At 36.9% G+C, this 24,029-nt stretch overlaps 1 protein-coding gene across 1 annotated transcript in view; it reads right to left on the reverse strand.

Annotated features, from left to right (window-relative positions):
* The window catches only part of Trpa1 (transient receptor potential cation channel subfamily A member 1), a 51,291-nt gene that overhangs the window by 15,864 nt on the left and 11,398 nt on the right, over nt 1-24,029 (reverse strand). Inside the window, exons 4-18 of the mRNA XM_029553975.1 lie at nt 21,223-21,330; nt 19,360-19,468; nt 18,983-19,128; nt 17,952-18,088; nt 15,937-15,985; nt 13,675-13,774; nt 12,937-13,037; nt 11,428-11,597; nt 11,181-11,345; nt 9,051-9,165; nt 5,793-5,959; nt 3,691-3,784; nt 2,704-2,763; nt 1,912-2,010; nt 160-230 (exon numbers count right to left, since the gene is read on the reverse strand). Of these exons, the coding sequence (XP_029409835.1) occupies nt 160-230; nt 1,912-2,010; nt 2,704-2,763; nt 3,691-3,784; nt 5,793-5,959; nt 9,051-9,165; nt 11,181-11,345; nt 11,428-11,597; nt 12,937-13,037; nt 13,675-13,774; nt 15,937-15,985; nt 17,952-18,088; nt 18,983-19,128; nt 19,360-19,468; nt 21,223-21,330 (1,691 nt within the window). The remainder of the gene's footprint in view (nt 1-159; nt 231-1,911; nt 2,011-2,703; nt 2,764-3,690; nt 3,785-5,792; nt 5,960-9,050; nt 9,166-11,180; nt 11,346-11,427; nt 11,598-12,936; nt 13,038-13,674; nt 13,775-15,936; nt 15,986-17,951; nt 18,089-18,982; nt 19,129-19,359; nt 19,469-21,222; nt 21,331-24,029) is intronic.

Consider the following 24,029-nt stretch of genomic DNA (forward strand, 5'->3'; position numbering starts at 1 on the left):
GATTTTCAACAAAATTTGCCTTCAATGTTTATTTTTCTTAAAGCCTAAAACATACTAAAATCTAAAACATTAAAATACCACTACACCATAATTGTTCAGAAAGCTTTTGATAGATTTAATGGCAATCTCACTTTACGTAAAATGACACTCAAGACCCACCATTTCATAAGTAAGTATTCTTTACACACAGGGTGGTTGAGAAGCTCTACGCGGTTGTGTTGTACCATGACCTGAAAATAAGGGAATAGCAATGAAAACACAACTGTATTAAACAACTGAGTATGAACCAAGACTTTCACTTTCTGAGTTATAACTTTATTATGATATTACAGATGCAGAATTTGCATATTTTAGAAATGTCTCGAAGGCAAGAATCACAAGTAAAACAACATACGAGAGAGCATCATTTTTATAAAGGCGTGAATCATTGATTTAGTCTGTCTTCTATCTCTGCCTCAGTGATATGGCATAAAAATTTTAATCTTATATAAGGTTACAGCAGAAGTAGACTCTAAAGGTAAATTGATAAGGATTTTCTTTTATCCTCATTCTGTCCTTGAAGAAATTCAGCTTTATCTTTCTAAAAGGGAGCTAGTCTGCTGGGCATGGTGGCATGCACGTTTAATGTCAGTCTCAGGAGGCAGAGGCAGGTGGATCTCTGTGAACTCGAGGCCACCCTGGTTCACATCAAGACTTTCAGGTGGGCTGTGACTAGGGAGACCCTGTCAAAAAAACAAAACAAAACAAAACACCAACAAAAATCAGTAGTCTAAAAAAGTAGTTAAAATAATGTGTAGATGGAAATCTTTCATGAGTGTTATTAGTATTTATTTCAAATCACATTTTAATTACTAAAGAAATATAGAGGAAATAATAACAGGGAGGGGTCAAGAAAACTCCCCAGGTCCTCTTTCCTTCACAGAAACAGTGATAGAATCATAACACAGGCCATTACCTTGGTGAGCAACACAGACCCAGATTAGGAGGCTCCTGCTCCCCAGAACAGGTAGCCTAGAGAGACCACCATAATAACAGGAGGGAAATTCATTGCTGTGGTCTCTGTATGCACAGCAAACAATTTGGGAGAAAACTCCCAACTCCTGGTATCTTCCTGAAGGAAGAGAAAGGTCGAGAGCACATGTACTGTTTTAATTTGGGAAAGAGAGGCTGATTAAGAAATAATTTCTACTTTGCCTGAATCTAAACCTGATAGAACCAAGCACCAACAGAAACTAAAGGAGAACAAAATTTGCTTTTTTTGTTTTTTGTTCATATAGTTACGCACGTGTTGTTTTATTTTGTTACCTCTGTTGACTTATAATGTATGTATAGTAAAATTCTAATATTTTTAGACAGTTTGATGCATTTTGATAGTAGCAGACAGTCATGAAGTCATCAATAACTAAAATTCTTTTCCATGAGATGGTGTGGCCTGAGTTGGGTATGATGGTGTGTTCCTGTAGTCCCAGAACAGGGAAGGCAGATGCAGAATGATCATGAATAAGAGGCCAGTGCATAATATACAGAGACTTCTACACAAGTCTAGATTATGAGAACAAGATATTAATAGATCTTCAGCTAACACCAAAGGAGTTGCAATACTGCAGACAGAATATAGGAGTGTTGTATTGTACTTGCTAGAGACAGGAGGCTGCAGTCCCACAGACACACACTAGGAGGAGGCCTTGAGTAGAGACAGGTGAGCTTCCTCGAGTACCTAGATTACATAAAACCCAGGGCAACTGAATCCTTAGAAAAGCCAAAAGTAAAAACCTAAAGTCTGTACTTATGGACATTGAACTACAAAACTGGAATTCTCTCCAGCTTCCTTACATGTCATCGACCATGTTATCTCCGAACAATTCAGAACCCAGGTGAAATCGAACAAGTTAATTCAAACACTGGACTTACATTGAGCATTGTAAGAGGCTCATACGTCACATCCTGGGTAGGTGTTAATTTTTTGGTTAATGTTAACGGGCACTGAAGATATTTGAAATTATACTCAATCTGTAAAAGACATAAATTTAAGATATTAGTCTACTAAAGGCTCCAAAATACTTCTTGAGGAATCAAATGTGCGAGCCTACAATTTTGTGAAAATTAACTGACACAACAATGAATCATTGCATTAGCGAAAAGCAAATTAAGTTCTTACATATGAATTACAAAAAATATTCTGGAAAGCTATTATTCTATTGCTTCATAACCAGTAGCAATGAAAAAAAAGAGACTTCTATATTTTAGACCCTGTCTATATAAATGATTTGAATCACCCCAAATATGGTGACCTAGATTCATAATCCTGAAGGAAAAAGTGACTACTTTCCCAGGCTGTTCCTTTGGAGCCAGGATAGACTGAATGTAACTCCATATATGCATGCAGGAACTCCTGGGACAACTGGTCAACCATACCAATGGGCCATGAAGAATATTTTAGACCTTCACTCTGCCTAAAAAATTACCTAAGAAAATATCTAAACACTTGAAATAATATTAAATGATGGTGTTAGAAAGAGCTAAATATTTGGGGAAACAGGCTATAAGAACATTCACTCATAAATCAATATTGCAGCATTATGATAATTGAAGCCAGCACTCACCATCTATTAGAGACTGTGGAGCTACAGAAGCACCACTTTTCATATTCTCGAGGAATTTTGATAAAATGCCCATCATATTATAGTAATAAAATAAGCTTACGTGGTAGTCTTGACAGGACTTGTCCTCTGTGGAAGGTATCATGCAGAAATCTAAAAGAACCTTTGAAAGGGGAAAACCAGCTGAGATATGGGAGCAGCAGCCTAGACATGAGAAAGGACTTTATCCCATGTCTAAAACAATATACAAGCGATTCACTTTCTTTATTTCGCTTCTTACACTTTCTCCAGGAAGAATGGAGTTTCTCCTAATAGCACAGCACTTCTGCACCAGTAGAGGCCAAGGGAAATAAATTCTATTAACTCACCTGTCATTAATACAATCTTTCTAGTTTACATGCTCATCTGCAGTGCAGGAGCCTTCTAATTGGTTCTTGCATTGTTCACCAAAGCATAAAACATTATCTTCATGGTTTGAATGGACACATATTTTGAAAAATATCCTTTTAGTACAAGGAAAGTGATTTCATATGGCAATACATAACTGCTACCACTTAACATTAGAACTGAATATGCAAAAGGAAGAGATGGGGTATGCTATGATGGGGAGCCTTCCCCACACAGAAGCAGATGGTGCCCAGCCCAGTGATCCCTACTGTATGAGAAGGCAGTCCCAAATGTTCAGGTTTTCATGGGAAGCCAGGAATCTGTACCCTTAAATTAAGCATCGTAGGTGCAAATGTTAGAAACAAATGCAAATATGAAGTAGTAAAAACATGCAGGCAAAGCAAAACAAGTATAGAATTTTTATTCAGCCTAGAGCCACCACTATGTAGTCGCTGACCCAAACTCAGATTATTTGGAGGAAAGAAATGTTTAGTAACTTTTTCTGCTACATACAATAACTGGTATGATTCCTTAGTCTAAGTAGGTCCTCTTTAACTATTTGTTGGCTATTTTTCCTCGCAGCCTTTGCAAACTAGAAATTGTAAAGATAGAAACTACTATTATTAGCTTGCTTGTGATTATAATAAGTCCTCTTATCATATAATATGTCAGGCATATAAAGACTTTGTTTTAAGGATCTTACTTTCATGCACTCAGGAAGGTATTCTATCATTTCCATGATTGGGCATCTATTGCTTGGCGATAAATGAGTAAAAACCTGAAGGCATTCATCCCATCTGTAAATAATAGATGAGAAACACAAACATCAATCCTTTATGTATTATCATTGAAACTGAAGATTATGTATTTTTAAGTAGAAACCTAAATTTATACTTGAAGTGTCATGTTTGCCCAGTGGTTACTGTGGAACCACGTGAACCATGATCTGTCTATTAGTAGAATTCTTATCCTTTAATGGGGATTAGGAATGTTGGTGAATCTAGAATGGATGCTATAATCACTGTTCTGTCTCTTACTCTAATTGCTTTCTGAAGAAGGAAGGTCTTTGCTTCTTTTCCACCTGATATTATTAAATGGTAGGTACTCTCAGAGATGACTCTGTTAGGTAGAAATTCACATTCACATACATATATCAACAACTTAGTATTAGGTCATATTTAGCTCACATGTGTATGTACATGTAATATATACACACATATATAAACTGAAAAACAGCACATGTAGGATACAGTAATAAGTATAGATCCTGCCATAACATATAGAATTTCCTGGTTTCTTCCACACCATCCAGAGAGATGGGATAGAATAAGAAGGGGCTTAATGATTACAAGAAGAAATTAAATCTATAACAAGAAGCAAGGATGAACCCATTTATTGCTAAGATCCTATGAGTCTGACTCTTTTAATAACCAGACAAAATTTTTATGAGTAAACTCCATTTGGAACATTTGCATTATCATCAGAAAATGCTGGCCACACACATTCAATAACTGGTACTTCAAAGGAAACAGGAATTTCTCAAGACTTCCAGTATACCAAACCAAGGCTAGATCTATACTGAATATGAATGTTGCTCACCTTTGTGCCCCCCACCAGGTAACAAAGGGATCTTCTTCATATTTATGCATGCTGATATAGAAAGGATTTGTTCAAGGTGTGGGAAAAATTACCATCTAACTTCATCATCCAAATCCCTTAGAGTATGGCTTAAAAATATACGACTGATTTTTCATCTTTTTACTCTAAGGTGGTATCTATCTTTGATTATGTGGTGTGTTTTTTTGGAGACAGCAAAAAGATGGGTTATGCTTTCTAACCCAGGTTGTATCTGTCTCCCTTTATTGAGGAATTGGGATTATTAATATTAAGCATTATTATTGAAAAATGTATTTTTTCCTGTCATTTTTTTTAATTTTTGTGGTACTTTCTTAGATCTCTTTTGAAATGAACTGTGCAGGAATTGTTTATTTATTTTTGGTGGCCTCTTGAGTATGTTTATATTTATCTTTAGATCAAAGTATTCTTTCCAGTATCCTCTGAAGAACTGGCTTTATTGTAAGTGGGCTGTGTGTGTGTGTGTGTGTGTGTGTGTGTGTGTCTGTGTGTGTGCTGGAACATGTGTCATGTCACAAATGTGAAAGTCAGAGGTCAACTTGTGGGAGTCATTTCTCTTCTTCCACCATGTGGGTTCTGGGGATCAAACTCAGGTCATCAGGTTTGGTGGCAAGCCCCTTTATTTGCTGAATCATCTCACCAACTCTAGGCAAATGTTCAGTATCCAGTTTGGGAATCTGTATTGGAAAAAATGTGTCAGGCAAGTCCAGGAAGGGAGGACAAAGCTTGCTTGATGGTGACCTTGGTACCATATGTCATATGTGCCTGGACCCTCAAGTCTCAGAAAAGGGCTAACCAGGTGGTATTAAGCTGAGAAGTTTAATTGTTTAGAAATGAAGACTGAGGCTGAAGCAATGATCCTGTTGTCAGCAATGTTGCTTAAAAGGTTGATTCAAAATCCTGTAAACAACTCGCACTTCAATATGTTGATTAAAAGTTAAAACATGCTGGATGTAGTGGTGCACACCCATAATCCCAGCACCTTGAATTCAATGCCAATCTTATCTATACAGCAGGTTCAGGGCAGCCATGGTTATATAGGATGACCCTGTCTCAAAACTAAAAACAAGAGGCTAAAACATGTTCTTTTCCTCTTGTTAGTTGTCAGACTAGGAGTTCACCCTGACACCAGAGGATGCTGAGTTACAGTGGGAAGAGGAAGACATGTACCTTTTGCTCCTGATAGTCGTGAGAACCACCTCCTTCCTCTTATTGTGCAGTGCAATATGTAGAAAGGAGGCCTGCTGCTTGTTCAGGAGGATTTCAGCGTTGTAGTTCAGAAGTAGTGCCACAGCCTTGGCATGGCCTTCCCGGGCCGCAAAGTGGAGTGCTGTATTCTTTCAGAAAAATAGTGCAGGGATAGTGGGGTGAGAGTTGTAAGCACTGAGAGTTGTGGTCATTTTGTTTCCATATTTTATTGGTGAATAAAATAAAAGGCATGATCAACAAAGCTGACTATTTAATACCAAAATACATAAATCTAAACTCAATATTCACAATGTAGCTTTGAAACAATGGGTTTATCATTCAAATGCCCTATATGTGTATATGTGACGAAGAGAGTGTGAGTGTGTGTGTGTGTGTGTGTGTGTGTGTGTGTGAGTTTCATGGGCTTTGTTCTATGGTAAGATGATCCCACAAAGACAACAACAAAGCTTTTAGGATATGGATGCTACAGTAAGCATAGGATATATCCCTGGGGAATTAACATCTGTTAGAAGTGTGGTTTCTATGCTTGGAGTTCTACAAGTACGACAGGAAGTCAGAGAGTGTTAAGTGTTATAAGATTGTCAGTTTGTCACTTGCCATATAAAGTTATCTTTAAAAACTAGAAAAAAAATCAAGCACATTCTATCTCTAGCACTGAATGAGGAAATGTACATTTCAACATTGAACAAACAAGAAGAAAGGACGGTTTTTAACTATCAAGTTGACACAATGCAAAAGAAAGATTCAACTGAAAAACTGTCTACATAAGTTTGGCCTGCCATATCCATGGGGTATTGTGGTGGTTGGTGTTTGATGTAGGAAGACAATGCCCATTGTGGGAGGCACCATTCCCTATACAGGTAGGTCCTGAACTAGACAAGCCAGGAAAGAGCTAGGTGAGAACAAGGAAGCAAGGATCCATACATTTCTCTCTGCTCTGACTGTACATGGATAGGACTAGATGCTTGAGTTCCTGCTTTGACTTCCCCTCAATGCTGAACAGTAACCTGGAATTGTAATACAAATCAGCCTTTTCCTTCCTAACTTGCTTGTTTTCAGGCTCTTTTATCATAGCAACAGTCATAAAACTAGAACAGAACTTGTGACCAGAGAAGTCAAGTTGTTGGAGTGACAAATCTAAACAAGTGGTTTTTTTTTTTTTTTTGTCTTTTTGAGACAAGGTCTCCCTGTAGCCCCAGCTGTCCTGGAACTCACTATGTAGACCAGGCTGGCCTTGAACTCCCAGAGATCCACCTGCCTCTGCCTCCCGAGTGCTGGGATTAACAAGTATCTTTTAATTGCTTTGTTGGAGGATTGGAGAACATTTGGGAACTTTGAGCTAATAAAATTCATCGAGGGCTCAGAGCTCAAAGAACAGTTCTTGTGGGAGTTTAGGAGACAAAAATGCCAAAAATAACAGAGTGGAAGCCCAGACCATGTTTTAGAGAGGAACACTTTGTAGTTAGCAGGGATAAAGGCCATTTGTGTGACACTCTGGCTAAGAATTTATGCTGATCATGCTGGGGCTGAAGAAGCAGCTGTTTGTCAAAGAGATCAGCACCACTGGAGCCAAGTCTTTTGCACTTCACTGGACAGTAGGATATGCTGACTACGAATCTGTATTTGCTGGTCTGTCTGAGGCTGAAAAATCAGCTATAATTAATTACTGCTTAGTTCTACTGAAGCAAAATTTTATGTGGTTCATTGAGACAATAGGAAATATTTCTTCAGGGTCAGCACACAGAAGTTGATGGTCCATGGGGGCCATAGTCCAAGGGGGCCAGGCAACATCTCATGAGAAATTGGCAATAAAATATTTCCCAACTAGTACTTATTTTGAAGACATAAAAGATGCAAGATTAAGAGAGTCATGGACAGAGGCTAAGGCTCAGCACTTTGTGACAAGGTCAGAGTTCCCATAGAGAGGTCCTAAGAGACCATTACTGAAGGTAAAATCTCTCTTGTAATAGAGACATACCAGGACTCTGGGACATCCACCAAGAACAGCTGTAGGTACATAGTAGAGCAAGCCCAGGCCTAACAGCAAAGGTATACGTTCTGCAGATAGCAGAGCTGGAGAAGTGGGGCTTCCCAAGCCCCTTGGAACACCAAAGACTATAAGCCTCAGATGTCAGACACTGAGCTGTTAAAAGATTTGATTTATATTGCTGGATTTTGGTTCTTCTTAAGTGTGATTGTTCATTTGCCATGCTCCAGCTTTTCACTTTTCAAATAAGAAAGGTTAAGTAAGTAACCTGGTTTTTTGTTTGTTTGTTTTAACTTTATAGTTAAAGTTAAAGTGCAGTCAAGAGACTGCACTTTCAAAGAGACTTTGAAATTTTTAAGGGTTGGAATTTTTAAAGATTTAGGATTTTTAAAGTTGGATTATATTTTATATTACACTATTAACACTAGACCTTGGGAACAAGTGATGGAGGGTTATGGCTTAAAAGTGGAATGTGTATTAATGTCAAGTTGACAAGGGATGGGTTATGATGATTTTGACTGTCAACTTGACACAATTTATGGTCACCTGGGAGGAGTGCTTCAATTAAGGAATTGTCTAGAACATGTTGGCCTGTTGGTATATCTGTGGGGGACTGATCATGAATTGACCCAGCCCACTACGAGCTAAAAGAAGTTAGCTGAATAGAGAATAGGTAGCAAGGATGTGTTTATTTTGTTCTGCTCTTGACTGGTGACTAACTGCTTTGAGTTCCTGCCTTGACTTCCCCTCAGTGATGAACTGTAACCTGGAGTTGCAAGGCAAGAAAACCCCTTCCTCCCTAAACCTGCCTGTTGTCAAGATGTTTGATCACAGTAACAGAAATGAAATGGGAATAACCCAGTGAAGAAACTCAAGTCAGTCCTTCCAAATCACTACACTTTAAAGCTAGATTCCTGGCTTTATGAACACTGAGCTCTCTTAATTTTTGTAGGTTCACTAGGGAGAGGTGAAAAATTCCTGGTGAAATCACAATGAGCCAGGTCTCTGTAACTATGGGAAGTGGCTTCAGTTTGCACACATCATTAATATTCTCCAATTCCTAGTCCCCCTTTACTTATACCTTACTCCAAGAGTCCACTTACTAAAACTTCAACTAAACCCTGAGAGCAGAGCAAGGAAAGGGAAGAGAGTCATGAAGGAGGCTTTCTTGAAATTTTGGAAACTTGTTCTATGTCAGGATTTAGAGTCGGCAAGAGGAATAAACCACCTACCCCTTCTTCATCTAGCCGATCTGTGCACTTCAAGTTAGTGTTAAGAATGACCTTCATGGTCAGAGTGTATCCACCCATGGATGCATGATGCAAAGCAGTCCAGCCATTGTGGTCACTGTTAAAGAAGTAAGAATTGGCATGCACACATAGTTACAGATCAAACAAGGGAGATGATACCACTAAGCTCATTGTAGCTTTAGTTGATGACAAAATAATCATGAGATCTAGCAACTCAATATTCAGTACATATTTATAATATACAAGGCAGCTTCCAACATAGCAGTCTTAAATGATTTACCTGAAATGTAATTTTCATGAATATTTTGGTTAATGGATTAAGTATAAAGGATACAAGCTATTATTAAACACTTTAGGGAGGGGGGAACTATAGTTACCATGTCTATGTTATGCATATTATTTTTGAAAACTGTATTTGTAAGTACCCTTTTTGATTTTTTTCATTGAACATTATACTAGAAAAGGTTCCATAATAGTTGCATTGTTTTCACAACAGTTAGTACAGCTAATGATGATAATGCAGTACATGATTCTAAGATACCTAGTGTCACATTTCTAAGCATTCGGGCCTATAGTGTCTTGTATTATCACAGAATTTCCAGAAATTCAAGATGCAAATACAGAGAAAGATGGCCATATTAATAATACTTTACCAAGTAAGATACAGGAAAAAAATTACACAAGTTAATTTTGGGTAGTAATACGTAATTGTTTTAGGGTCTAGAACCACCTTGCTATTTCAGTTATGATGTAATTAAGCACCAAATGCCAACTTGCATCCACTTGGGTCCCTTTTGCAGGTCTGGTGCTCTGTGTCTCTTGGGAGCAGGAGGAGATTAGCAAAGCAGGAGGAGATTAGCAAAGCACTCAGTTTAAAGATATGTCACTCATGTAATGATATTGGTATTCCCATGAAGAAATAGGCTTATGCATATGCACTTAAAGATCTATTTGCTATTTGTCATTTTAGTGAAGCTAGAAAATGCCTCATTCTACCTCTACAAATATTTCCGTATCCAGAAATTGTCTAGTTTTCTTTACTTTTTATAAAGGCACCACTCTGTTATGTCCTATAATTTATAGAGCAACATATTTTAACTTGATTTTGTTCTTCATGTCAAATTCCCTTTATAACAGAATTCAGTTCATTTTAATTGACTCCTGTGGCTACTTTTTGTATTCATCATGTACTAGATTGAATGAAAAGTCCTTTGAGCTTTGTTTGTGTTTGTATCTGTGCATACGTACACATACATGCACTCACACACACAGTTCTGCATCTGCATAGAAGATGGAAGAATGATAAAGTATGAGAAAATATATCTCAAAGGTTCTTGATACCTTCCCAGAGCTACTGTGGCAACAAAGTCTTCAGTCTATAAATTTTAGCCTCCATTTGTCAATTGGGAATTATATTGCTTAGGAATGATTTTTACAATATGGTCATAATCTGGATTAAAGATTTTTACCTAATCTTGAAACTAAAATATAACTGTTTAAGATATAAACAAGCCCACCAAGCCATATATTACTCTTATAACCCAGGCATTTGACCTTCATCCCTCAAGACCACTCCTTACTCTCTACCCAAAATAGTATATGAATGCATGTATGAATGATTTACATATCAAAGTACTGAAAGCAGTATGCTTATCTCATTGAAAGCAATGAGAAAATTTGAGAAGACTCATTGCATCTGTGTGTGTGAGATATTCTAGGCCTAGGGATCAAAGGGCAAGATTTTCTAATAAGACAAGGGTGGGTCTTGACTTTTACTTCCCAATATCTTGCTGAGGGACTGTTTCAATAAAGAATGAGCAAAACCCTTGCTGGGGAACACAGATCTGAAAGACATCGGAGGAACAGGTATTTTGCAATTTGGGTCTGCTCTTGGCTTTATGAATGCTAAGAATCAGGGAGTTTTTGTTTAAGCATCACCAAGGTGTGGCTTAGAAACACTGTAATATCGAATTCATTTTTAGCATTTGAGAACTTGTATATGTTTTGAAGAGTAACTGAAATGAATGGAAGTATCATTTATTGACAAGTACTAGAAAGGCAGCCGAAAATCACTAACTTAAGGATATAAAAAACTCTGAATATGTATCTCACCTGAGAAATAATGCCCCTTTCTTCAGAAGAAGTTGAACAACTTTATCATGTCCATTTTTTGCTGCCAGGTGAAGAGGAGTCATTCCATGGAGATCCCCTTCATTCAAAAGCCTCGTGTCACTTATGTCTTGTAGGAGCCTCTGACAAGTGTTGATGCGCCCATAACTTGAAAACATCAGGTTTACATGTGTAAAATAAATATAAAACAAAAAACTGCATGCTCATATATTTGGAGACTGAACCTTACCAGGCTGCAAAATGCAGAGGCGATTTCTTATCTTTGCTTTTGGAATGAATTGACACATTGAACCCAAGGAGGTTATTTACAGAAACAGGGACACCCTGTTTGCATGCATAGTGGAGAGGTGTGCACCCATCATTGTCTTCATCCATTACCAGTTCCTTAATATGCTGCATCTGTGGAAAAAGGAGTATTTTAATAATAACTCTGTCATTATGCTTATATGATAGTTTTCAAACCATTTTATGGCACAGCATTTTCCCAACAAGGGCCAATCTATTTCTTGAAGATAGTCTTACAAACAATCGACCTAAAGGCAGCTAGAGTAAAACAAATATGGATGAAGTTCCATACTTTGTCTCTCTATCATGTCATATGAAGGCTCTGGGAGATCATGCAAATAGGAAAAGAACTTAACCCAGCATTTTCTAAACATTTTTGACCAAGCTCTCCAATATGTCTCTCCCTTCATTGTTTCCACAAATAACATTTGAAGAGCCTAAGGTGTTCTGTTAGGCAAAATGGATATAGGTTTTGAAATTAGATTTACTTGCAGGGTTTGGTAGCACACATCTTTAATCCCAGCACTTGAGAGGCAGAGGCAGACTCATCTCTGTACGTTTGAGGCTAGTCTGGTCTGTATAGTAAGTACCAGGAGTACCAGGACAGCCAGAGCTACACAGTAAGAACCTGACTCAAAAAATTATACTGACCTTATCTTTTATAAGTACATTAACAAAAACATGAAAGAAAAATGTGCAAATTAATCCAACTAATAAATATTTTGATTCTTTATTAAAGACAGAAGCCACAAAAGTTTATTCTAAAAAATATGATGTACTTCACATGTGTCTCATCATCACTCAATAACTGTTAGCTGATTCATATGAATATGAAGATAATGCTTTTAACCTGTCATCTATGAGTTGTGTGTTGAGCAGTTTCTCTTAATTAATAGTGGAGCATTATTAGTTCACCCATATACTTGACTTTCCCATTAACTGACAGGCAATTCACAGAAGTGAGAGTGAAGGAATTATGACTAATTATGAACCCTTACTACAGATGAGAGCCTATGGAAATCCTCTGTAACTTCAAAACTCAGTTTCAGTGTAATTATCATCATCATCTTCTTCTTCACTATCATAATTGAAATACAGCATCTTCTTTTTAAAACTTTTAATTATTTTTATTTTATGTGTACGAGTGTATTGCCTGCATGTATGTAGATGCACCTGAGTCATACAATGCTAGGGGAGGTCAGAAGATACATCAGATTCCCTGGAGCTAGTGTTACAAATGGCTGTTAGCCTCCATGTGGATGCTAGAAATCAAACCAGGGTCCTCTGCAAGAGCAGACAGTGCTCGTAAGCGCTGCGCCATCTTTCCAGTCTTATTTTAAAACTTTTTGAAATCTTAGAATTATCTCTCATAAATTAAAATGATAAAAATTAAAGCTAATTTACTCTTCCTTGAGCACAATGCAGCTTATAAACATTCATAGACATACAGTACCTGCATAAATTCAGGTTGCAAATTTTTTAGTCCATAAGGTTGCTGTACAGTCAAATGTAAAAAATTACGCCCCAGATGATCTTTTATGTCTACTTTGGCACCTGAAAAGAAGCACAGTGTAAACACAAAATCATCTATGTATTACAGTATAAGGTTTGATAGATAGATTTTCAACTTAATGAAAGATTTTGATTGAAAACTCGTTCCCAGCCTGTAACTCAAAGGCAACTATACTTAGATGGGAAAACTGAAGATATTTTTAAAATGGGTTTATTTACTGTGTGTTTGTGCATATATGTGAGTGTGAAGGGATAGGAAATATATGATAGCTTACATTAATATATAAAGCCTGAAATTTTAATAAAATACTAATATAGAGTAAATACTAATACTAATTTAGAGTAATAAAGAAGGAAGTGATATGCAATCTCTTCTGTTTCCACAGCACCAGGGATGGGATGGGACAGTGATGGAATGGGACAGGGATGGGATGGGACCATGTAAGACTGTCTTACTGACAGAAAGCTCCAGACTGTCCAGCAAATGTCTGCTGTATAAAAACTGCCTTACAAACATTGCATATTATTGTTATGACATTCTTTTAAATATCCTTTTCTGGACTGAATATCATTCTAGATTTGGAAAGCGTATATTCACTGTAGGTGTCCCAGTGCCCGGCACAAGACAGATGGTGAAAAAACACTTATCTAATGAAATTTGCATGCTTCTGATTGGTACCTTTAGAGAGCAGCAAATTTACAGTATTCCAAGATGCAGAAGCAGTTGCTAATATAAGTGGAGAGCGGCCTTCAGAATCAGTGCTGTTGATATCTGCTCCCTAAAACAAAGAAAGTCATTCAATAAAGAGTTTCCAAGGACATGAATCAGCAGCTTGTACTGCTAGTGTCCATATTACACCAGCATGCAATCATGTGACTAAACAGAATTACATGAAATTTCTCTAGATCCATGTAATTAAGAGAACCTTTCATAATTTCATAAATGAAAGTATTTCCCATTGTTAGACTTCCAATGAACACTTTTAATAAATCAATTACTACATGAGCACTCTTACCTAAAATAGGATTTCAGTTTCCACTGCAAGAAATCACTTTTAAATTTTTCTAATTTTGAAAAACTTCCAAATTTATTTCTGTGTAATTTTAAAGCATTAACAAGAAACCATCCACTTACAAATACCTTCTCCAACTGAAACAAATAGACTGAGATAACTGAATTGAAATTATGAAGGTCAGATTTCAGGCAAACATTTATGTGTGAAAAATTGCATTTAAAAATCACTTTTATGACTTTTCTGTTACGGTAATATATTCCATTTGGCAAAAAGAAAAGGCCTTAGGAATTTTCAAAGGGTGAATCCTCTGCTTTGGACAAAGGAGCAAAAACAGCATAAGCTCTGAATCAAGCATTTCCCGTTTAAGTGATTTTCAAGAAATTACACATGGCACAAAACTGTGGCATCAAATGAGGCTCTCCAGAATTAGTCTGTGCAAATACCACAACTTCAAAAGTTACTAGTGGCAATAGGAAGTGTTAGATACTATCAGTAGAGACTCATTGGTTGACCATATTACGGAGATTAAATAAACCCATGTATAGGTATATGAAAATATTCATCAAAAACCTTAACATGGGGATGGAGAGATGGCTCAGCAGTTAAGAGCACTGGCTGCTCTTGCAAAGGACCCAGGTTTGATTCCCAACACCCACATGGTTGCTAACAGCCATCCATTACTCCAGTTAAAGTGGAATCTGATGCCCCCTTCTGATCTCTGCAGGTACTGCATAGCATGAATGCACTACATGCATGTAGGCAATGCACTCATACACATTTAAAAAAATTTTAAAGCCTGGATATATATGATAGAATGCATGGAATCCAGTCAAGGGGGATACATGGGGGGGTTACAGATTGGGGAGGAGGTCTAAATTTGATCAAGATGTATTGTATGAGATACACACACACACACACACACACACACACACACACACACAAAAGGCTGACTGAGTCCAGAGTGAGAAAGATTCCATGCTTTCATTGGCAGTAAATCTTCAACAATATTTTTTAACTTCCTTGTTTATCATGGTTTGGAAGCTGGTGCTGAGGCAGTGGGACCAAAAGCTTATGCTGGAAGATGAAGGTGATATGGGTGGCCTGCTTTGCATTCTCCTCAATACTGGTGAAGGATCAGCAGACTTGCCTACTCCCAAAACTCCCAAGAGGACCCATTCATAGGCCATCAAAAGCACTTTCCTTGCAGTGGACTCATAAACACTAAGCACAAAAATATTGATAATTATGGACATCAAAATGTACACTTTCATTTTTCTAACTTCACGGTTGTGAAGCCTAGCCATTGTGTATCCATATGAAATGACTTTGTTGCATTTGTGCCCATCAAACTTCTGGAAATTTGGCTGCCAAACAACTGCTGAAAAATTTCTTTTGTACTTTCTTTTTTTCAAACCCTTAACTCACCACCTCCCAAATTTTTGTATAAATTATAATTAATGAAGAAAAATTCTTATGGCAATAATTTAAAATAGCATTTCAAAAACTATATTTTACTTGTTTGAATTTAAGATGAGAAATATAATAATTTTAAATTAAAAATATTTTTTGTTATTTTGACTTTATGTGCATGAGTGTATTGACTGCATGTATGCTGTGCAATGTCCATAGAGGTCAGAAGAGGGTTTCAGATCCCCTGGAACTGGAGTTACAGACAATTGTTAGCCACCATGTGGTTGCTGGGAATGGAACCCAGGTCCTTGGCAAGAGCAACCAGTGCTCTCAATGGCTGAGCCATCTCTCCAGTCCCAAGGATTAGAATAATTTTAATTTCCATAAATATTTGTATGACACTTGAAATACACAAACATGTTAAGCACCAAAATGTGATTTTAGAAAATCCATACTATATATTAAGCATTCAATTGCAAATAGCAATTTTTAAAAAGCTAAGCTGGAATAATTACCACTGAAATTAAGTAGTCTGCCAAGTCATGATGATCAAATAGAGATGCTCTGCAACAAAGGAGAGTTAAGATACTATTACTATAAATATATAAAATAAAGCTGTCATAGTCCAAAATAAATTTAACTGGACAATGAATAACACACTACTATGTGGAAGAATTGGGATTCTAAGTAGCATAGTTTCAAAGCAATAAAAATCAGAAAAAATAAAGTATAAAATTTTCTGCCTCATGTCTTAATGAACCTATTCTCTCCTACAAACTCATGATTATGAAGTGAGTAGAAACATTTTCCTTGAGATATGAAAGACAAAAGGACTGGCAAATATAACTGCAATTGGAGGGATCAGGAAGATATGCCTAAAATGTACTTGTAGCATTTTGAATATGGGTTGTTAACCAAGACTCATTTCTCTCCTTCTGCCATATGGATCCTGGAGCTGGAACTCAGGGCATGAACTTTGGTGGCAAGCCCTTTTACCTACTAAGCCATCTCTCTGGTCCTAAATTTCATCCATTTCTTAGGGTTTCTGGGTGGATCTTTTTATCAGTATTCCTGGGTTTATGTATGCTAATTTTCTTTTTAATACTCTTCTGTAATCACAATATACTTTTTATGTAACTTTTTAATTCATTCCTTTATATCTTTGAAAGACTTAAATATCTTTATTTTCATATTGCTCTCTATTTTATATTTCTCCGAAGTAAATAAGCATCAACCTTAATTTTTTTGTTTAATCCTGTCTTTAAAATATTTTCCTTTATATTATGAAATTTTAGCTTGTATATTCACTGTAAATGGGAGTCCAAGTCTATGAATGCATATTGTACAATTGCTGGTAGTTTTGCTAATGTATCTATTCATTCTATTCCCTAGTTCAGGAGCATAGGAGTGACTAGTTTCCTTTCCCTGAGAAATATGTAGCTTTCCTTGTCCAGTTAACTACTGGGAATTTATCAGTGCTTCTCTGCCATTTTAGACTTCTACTTAATCACATGTTGGGAGGGGAGGAGGGGAGAAAGAAATACAAAGAAGTAACCTCTGTCACTCACGTGGGGGATAATTTAACCCTTGTTTTCCCAGTGGACTCTCAATTTATACATTCTGTTTCTTGTCCCAGCATCCGGGGAGCCTACAGTTTACAGCCCTTTTCCTGATGAGAATTTCTGCTAAACACCACAGAAATATTTGTTATTTTTTAATTGCTTAGAATTTCCTAAAGCTATATTTATGAAGTATCTGGGTCTAATTGTGGAAGTCAGCAGAAGCAGTCAGAGGAGACCAGTACAGTACCCATATGTATCTGCTCCATTACATTTAATAAACATAGGGAGAACACACATGAAGAACTGAAATTTTAGAAACAACTTAGAACGTCTCACATGTTGTCTTCCATATCCAGTAAGAAGTGAACCATGAACAGATTCAAAATATGTCACTGGAGACTTTATTCTGTAAAGATCTATTTAACATCCTACTTTGATTCATGGGTAACAGCAGAGCTGCTAGTTGAACCAAAAGGTCATTGCTATTAGTTCTCTTTTCTCTTTCAGTTTCTACTTAAAAGTCCAGTTTACCTGAAAGAGGACAAGCATCGATGCTTACTGTGAGGTTTTATTGCACAGAGTGTCTTTCTTCCTTTCCCCACTTCTGTTTATGTAGTCCTTTACTAATGAAGTGAGGTTCTTGTGTAGGTAAGCCTTGTTTTGTGATTTTTCCTATCTGCCCATTTTCATTCAAGTTTGGAGTCTTCCTGAATATTCAATAAAACTATCATGTTTTATTGTCTCTATTCTCTTCTCTTTTTATACTGTTTTGTTTATTCATGTGTTTCCATGATAATTAGTTATCATTTTCTTTAGTCTTCACTAAAGCATTTCTTGCAGGGTGAGGTGATTAATTCCTTTACTTTCCAGTCAACTGAGAAAGCCAATTCAGTCCTAGACCCTTTGTTAGCATAGTGACTAATTTTTATGGTAATGTGTACCATGTGAAAGACAGGTAGGACACTTGCCTATGAAGCAGGGTTTCCTGATTGCCATCGACAGCATTCACAATGTCAGTGCTTCCAGTATAGGATGAAATCATGAGTTTAACAATGTCAGTAGCTCCCTGGGTTGCAGCAAAATGAAGGGCCATGCATTTGCCATTCTATAAACAGTTTGAATACAAGCATTAGTGTTTATATCTCAACTTAGGGTTCTAACACATGCATATTCAGCTGTGAGTTTCTTCACCCCAGATCAAGGAATCTTAGATGAAACTGATAAACAGTGTTGCTTCATCTCCTGAAAATCGTCTCTAGAATCCATAACTAGCAAGGTGATCCCTTGCAATCTGATCACTCTAGGTACACACCAAGATCATCATTTGTGTGCCATTCATTACCTAAGGAGCATGAGACTCTCATTCCTCTAAGAGCTCTATAAAATGACTTCAGCTCAACAGAGGCAATTCTTCACTTCTATGTCAAAGAGTGTGGACACAATGGGAAGCTGCTACATGAGATTCACAATCAATCTCTGCTACCCACAGAAAGGAAAGGCCTTTGAGGTAGAGGTAGCACTGGTCCAGCTCAGTGCAAGAAAAGGCCTTGAAGTCTATGCTTTCCATCAGACATGACTGGCATAAGGCTGGGATCCAGACTCAGTCAATTTTCACATACATATCCCTAGAAATTAATTAGGTAATCCATAGTTGGAAAGTCTAACTCTTCAGAATAGAACTATAAACACAGACATTCATGATTTGGCTTCAGTATTCCTGGCTGGCAATATTAATGCTATTATCTTTGAGGTTAGGTCTTAGTGTATTCTATGGCAGATAAATGGATATGCTCTTTATTACATATCTGCATTTGTCAATGGTTTGGGTATATTGGAGTTTGCGAAATTAGAGAATGTTTTCTTCTGCATAAAGAGAAGGAAATAGTATTTCCGCCACATGCATTTCCAATCTTACTAGACTATAAAGGAGCTATAAACATTTTGGAAAATAATATGCAGCAATTCTCAAATCAAAGAGTCAGGTAGTCTGAACACTTGCCTCTATCATGTCAATGTGTGCACCATTGTCCAGGCACATTTTAATCATTTCCAGGTCACCACTTTGGACTGCCAGGTGCAGTGGGCTGACTTTCTTATGATTTACAAAGTTAATATGCAACTCTCTTCTGTAGCCATGCTTTTCACCTGTAGAAGAAAAAGTCACTTAAGATGAATATTGGGGGCTAATATTGGGGGCTAGAGATATGACTCAGAGGTTAAGAACACGTGCTGTTCTTCCACATACATGGTGCACTTGCATACATGCAGGCCAAACACTCTTATACATAAAAGAAAAATAATAAAATATTTTTTAAAGATGAATATTGAAAATAAATGTTTGTAAAGGTTTCTTTACTGTGTAGAGTTGTTACTCACCGTATTTCAATATTAATTCCATACATCTTTTGGCACCTGAAAAGGCAGCCTGGTGAACAGGGTAATCTCCCCATTTATTTGATTTACATATCTTAGCTCCTTTATCTAACTGGAAGAAAAAGAAAAGATAGTCAGTGACACAAGTAAAACTCCAAATCATAAGGGTAAGCAAAAATTTGTGTTCCTCTACAGGACATTTCATGGCCCTGAACCTGTGGGAAAATGCACAGAGGCCTCTGAAGGATGTGAAATCTGGGCAAGAAGCAACTTTGGGACCAGACTAAGGTTCTGCCATAAACATCTTACATCTTACAAAGATGAAGTAGTACCATCACACAAAAACATCAGTCTTAATCACCCAGCAAAGTCAGCACATTTTAAGTGAGGTTAAGGAGGCTTTTCAAAAGTATTATCATGATCTCTACTCTCATCCCCAACTTCTTGGACAAACAGAGTAATACTATTTTCCAGATCTGCCCGCTTCACTAATATAAAAGCAATAAAAATTAAATTAACAATTAAAATAATAATGTACCAGTACTTTTAATGAACCATGAAATTCAGGTACTTTCACCAGTGAAGATTTTTTCCTAAGCAGATGTCAGAAGAACTGAATCCTACATTAGCTTTTTATCTGAGACAATAATTTTCTAATGCCATTTTCTATAAATCATTTTCTATAACTCTATAAACATAAGCATTTTTCATTATAGAGGGAAATATGTGTAAACTGCAAAATCAAAGGAAAAAGAAAACACCCGTGTTCTTGCCTTCTAAATACAGAAGTAAATGTTGAATGTACATAAAATTCTGTGCACCTCAAAGATGTACCTCATAAAAATCATACTGTTAAGAAATATACTCTTAAGGAAAAGTTGTTTTGTACAGTATAATTACAGTTAGCTTACAAAACTATCTTTCAAAAAAACAGAATTCTTTTCTGAAGTGTTTTTAAGTTTATTATTTTTCTATTCTAATTTTTTTGGGTTTATTTAGAGTTTGTTTTTTCTAAGTTTTGTGTTTGGCTGTTAATTGATCTTATTTACTGCTTATTCTTTACTTCTTTTACCAATTATGTTAACATGCAGACCATGTATTCTCCTGTAAGTACATGCATTAAATATACTGACTCGTATTTGCACATCTAACTATCAGACAAATGTTTCCATATCATTTTAATTCTGGATAGCATGAAAATGACCCAGGAACATTTGCAAGGAAGTTCTTAGATAGAAATTCAGATGTGCCCTTTGCTGGGCACTACCCAGGGCACAGGGTCTCCCTGAGATGGGCACCTTCAGGCCCTTGGTGGACCACACCCGGAAACTTTCCCAGGGAAATGGCTGACTCCCTCTGGACTCAGGTCTGTGACTCAGGGCTGATAGCCATTAAATCCCACAGGGCTCCCCTGGAAGAAGCCAGAGCAAGGATTCTGATCTTGGGATGGGACATGAGGTTTTTCTCTACGGCTTGTACCTTGTGAATCAAGGACTCTATAGCTGACTGCATTCATTTTTTCTTTGGCGGTTTGGAAGTTCAGAATCAAATGGTTTTAATAACACTTAGGCTGTTATACTTTTAATTTATATTCTAGTCTGTCAGCCTCATCTTAATCCCTGCCTATATTTTCTTTTAACTTTGCTTTTTCTCACATTTTCTTTCATGCTTTACTTTTAGTCTTCTATATGCAATCTCAGGTGGGATATAAGGGTGTATCCACATAAAAAGCACAGAGAACTAAATTTTTATCCTATTTTCTGTATTTCATATTTTGCTAAGGAGAAACCATGAAGTGTTTCTTAAACAATGATTTCTGTCAAGATTCTTAAAAAGAAGGCAACAGAAAATGGTAAATATACAAACCAAAGTTTGCAATGCTTCGCTGTTATCTTTGGCAGATGCAGACATAACAGCCGTGTTTCCATTCTCTCCTTCTAAATTAATATTCGTGTCATTATGCTCAACCAAGACCTGGACAAAATGAGGAAATGATTTTTAAAAAGCTAAACTGCTGATTTTCAAATAAGTACGTTTTCCAGTAAATTATGTCCTTGGATGCCATAGACACGGTATTATTCTTCCATCTCAGTCCCACTCCCACAAAATATGACATACACTGTTGCACATAGTAGGTAGCAAATGAGCTTATCAAATACATAATGATTTTACTATCACAGCAATTAAGGCATTCTTCAATTGTGGATTTAGAACAAATAAAAATTTTAATTACAACTATTTTATATATATATATTAGAATGAACTTAGTGTTTCATGCTTTCTGGGCAAAGTACTTTCCCACTAGGTCATTTCCCCATTCTTACTTTTACTTGTTTTTTTGTTTGTTTGTTTGTTTGATTGTTTTTGGTTTTTGATTGTTTTTGTTTTTCAATTTTGAGACAGGGTCTCATTGCCCAGGATGACCTTGAATTTGCTCTGCATTCCAAGTAAGTTTTGAACCTTGACTGTTGTTCTTCCTTCTCCTCCTGGGTAGGTGGGAGGACAAGCCTGCACTTTCAAGTCTAGAAATTAAATAAGATTTTGGTGGTGGTTGTTTGTTTGTTTACTGTTCTTCTTTTTCTGAAGTTATATCAGTAGTTTCCTAGAAACTCTGACTTCTTTAAAATAGTACAGAACTTCCTAGCAGACTCCTTTCCCAACAAAGCAAGCTACAATGTGACATTCAGCAATGAATTAGGCTCTATTCATAAGAGAAAATTAAGCTGGGATTTTAGCACATATGAATACATAGAGGATTCTTGATGGATAAAGAGAAATGAGAACCAAAGGATCATTCCAGACTTTAGGCACATTCTATTTTTCAGGCCCATTTTCAAAGGCAAAGGTACCTATCAAAGTCTATAAGATCTTTTTTTCTTTTTTCTCTTTGCCCTCAAAGAATCACAGACCATAGATCTGCAGCATGTATTAGTGTATAATTATTGTACTGTCATAAGCATAATCTTTTAAAGGTTGAGTTAAATTCTAAGTGGCAGTGGTCCCAGAGAGAGTAACTAACCTATGCACCTACTTTATTCATTCATGAGCAGGCATGTCCTAAAGCTCAGCAGGCGAACTCTCTAGGGCCCTGTGATAAGAATCCAGGAAACTACCAGGCGTGGTGGTTTTAATCGCAGTACTCTGAGTTGGAGGCCAGCCTGATCTACATAGCAGTTCCAGGACGAATGGGGCTACATGGAGACCTTGTCTCACAACAACAACAACAACAACAACAAAACCCAAACCCCCGAAATCCAAGAAACCTAAGGAGAGGCTGAAACAATAGGATACTTTGAGCTTAAGCTCCATGGACAAGGACCATCAAGTAATAAGGTCACCCCTAGCCTCCAGACCAGTTGTCCCCAAAGAATATTATGTTGTCTATGTAAGAATTTGAGGTTATTCATGAATGAAAAGTTTTTACTTTATAACCATATAGGCAATGGTGGATATTCTGGGGGAAAGCTGGTGGGTTAGACAGTGAATAAACCTTCAAAGCTGGCTAGACCCATAGGCATAGTTAGAGAGATGGGCTGCAGGGATAGGCAAGGTGTTCATAAAAAGATCTCTTCTCTTCTTTGCATTATGATGAACCAGAAATGTTTGAGAATGGTGTTAGACATATTTTGGTTGGTAAGATCAAAACTAAGTAGAGCAGAGACAATTTCAACTCTCTAATGACCCTAGTTTTCTTCTTGGTCTAGTGTTGCTTAGAATTGGTTTTTATCTCTACCCAACTGTTTCACAAATTAGCTATAGGATTATTCCAGAACTTTTATGTCAATGATTGGTCTGAATGTTTTCTAATTAACAGTTTTTCAGTTGTTACCTGCTTTTGAATTCCCAAATCACGTTTTTAGAGCCAAGATTAATTAAGTTAATGATCATTTATTTATGAAAAAGCCTTCAGAGAAAGCACCAGAACTCCATGAGGAAATATGTGACACAACTGAGTGGTACCTGCAGTCCCTAGTGACCCAACCAAATGGAAGCAGGTCCTGGCTAGTGCATAATGTGGCATCAGAAGATAGCATATTGCCAGTCTTCTAACACCTCAGGGTGTTAGAAATCATACTCTTCACAGGAACAAATTCTTCAACTCCCTCCTCTGCGAATTCACTTTTCCATCCTTCATTTGATAGCTACCATTTATCAGAACAGTGCCAAGGACCACAGGTGTTCAGATTAGTAAGACACTATGTCTCTTTCAAGGGTAACTAGCCAGAAAGGAAGGAAAGCACGTGAGCATTTAATAACAATTTCACGTAAAAACAACTGCAGTAGAGTTCAAAACTAAAACACAGTAGGCAAGATGAAGAGGGCTCCCCTCTTTCTCTATATGACACACTTCAATGGACAAAGCTTTCCAATAGCTGAAAAGAAAGTTTTTTTAGAGAACATTAGCTAAACCATCATTCCAAGTATTGTTTCAAAAGGAAAACCTACTGTCAAGTTTCAAATAGCCTAAATTCAAAATGAATTTCTGGGACACAATCCATTTGTAGATGGCATTCCTGTTTGAGGGGGTATATCTGTTTTCTAGTGTGTCTGTGAGACTTTGAGGTATGTTTTAAAGCCACAGGACAAATTGTGGAAATTCAAGTCTTGAAAAACAAATTCTTAGTACTATCTCTAGATCTTCTGCTAATTTGTCTTTTGACAGGCCACCCATC

The sequence above is a fragment of the Nannospalax galili genome, unplaced genomic scaffold (genome assembly GCF_000622305.1).
Source record: "Nannospalax galili isolate Female #2095 unplaced genomic scaffold, S.galili_v1.0 scaffold102, whole genome shotgun sequence".
Lineage (NCBI taxonomy): Eukaryota > Metazoa > Chordata > Mammalia > Rodentia > Spalacidae > Nannospalax > Nannospalax galili.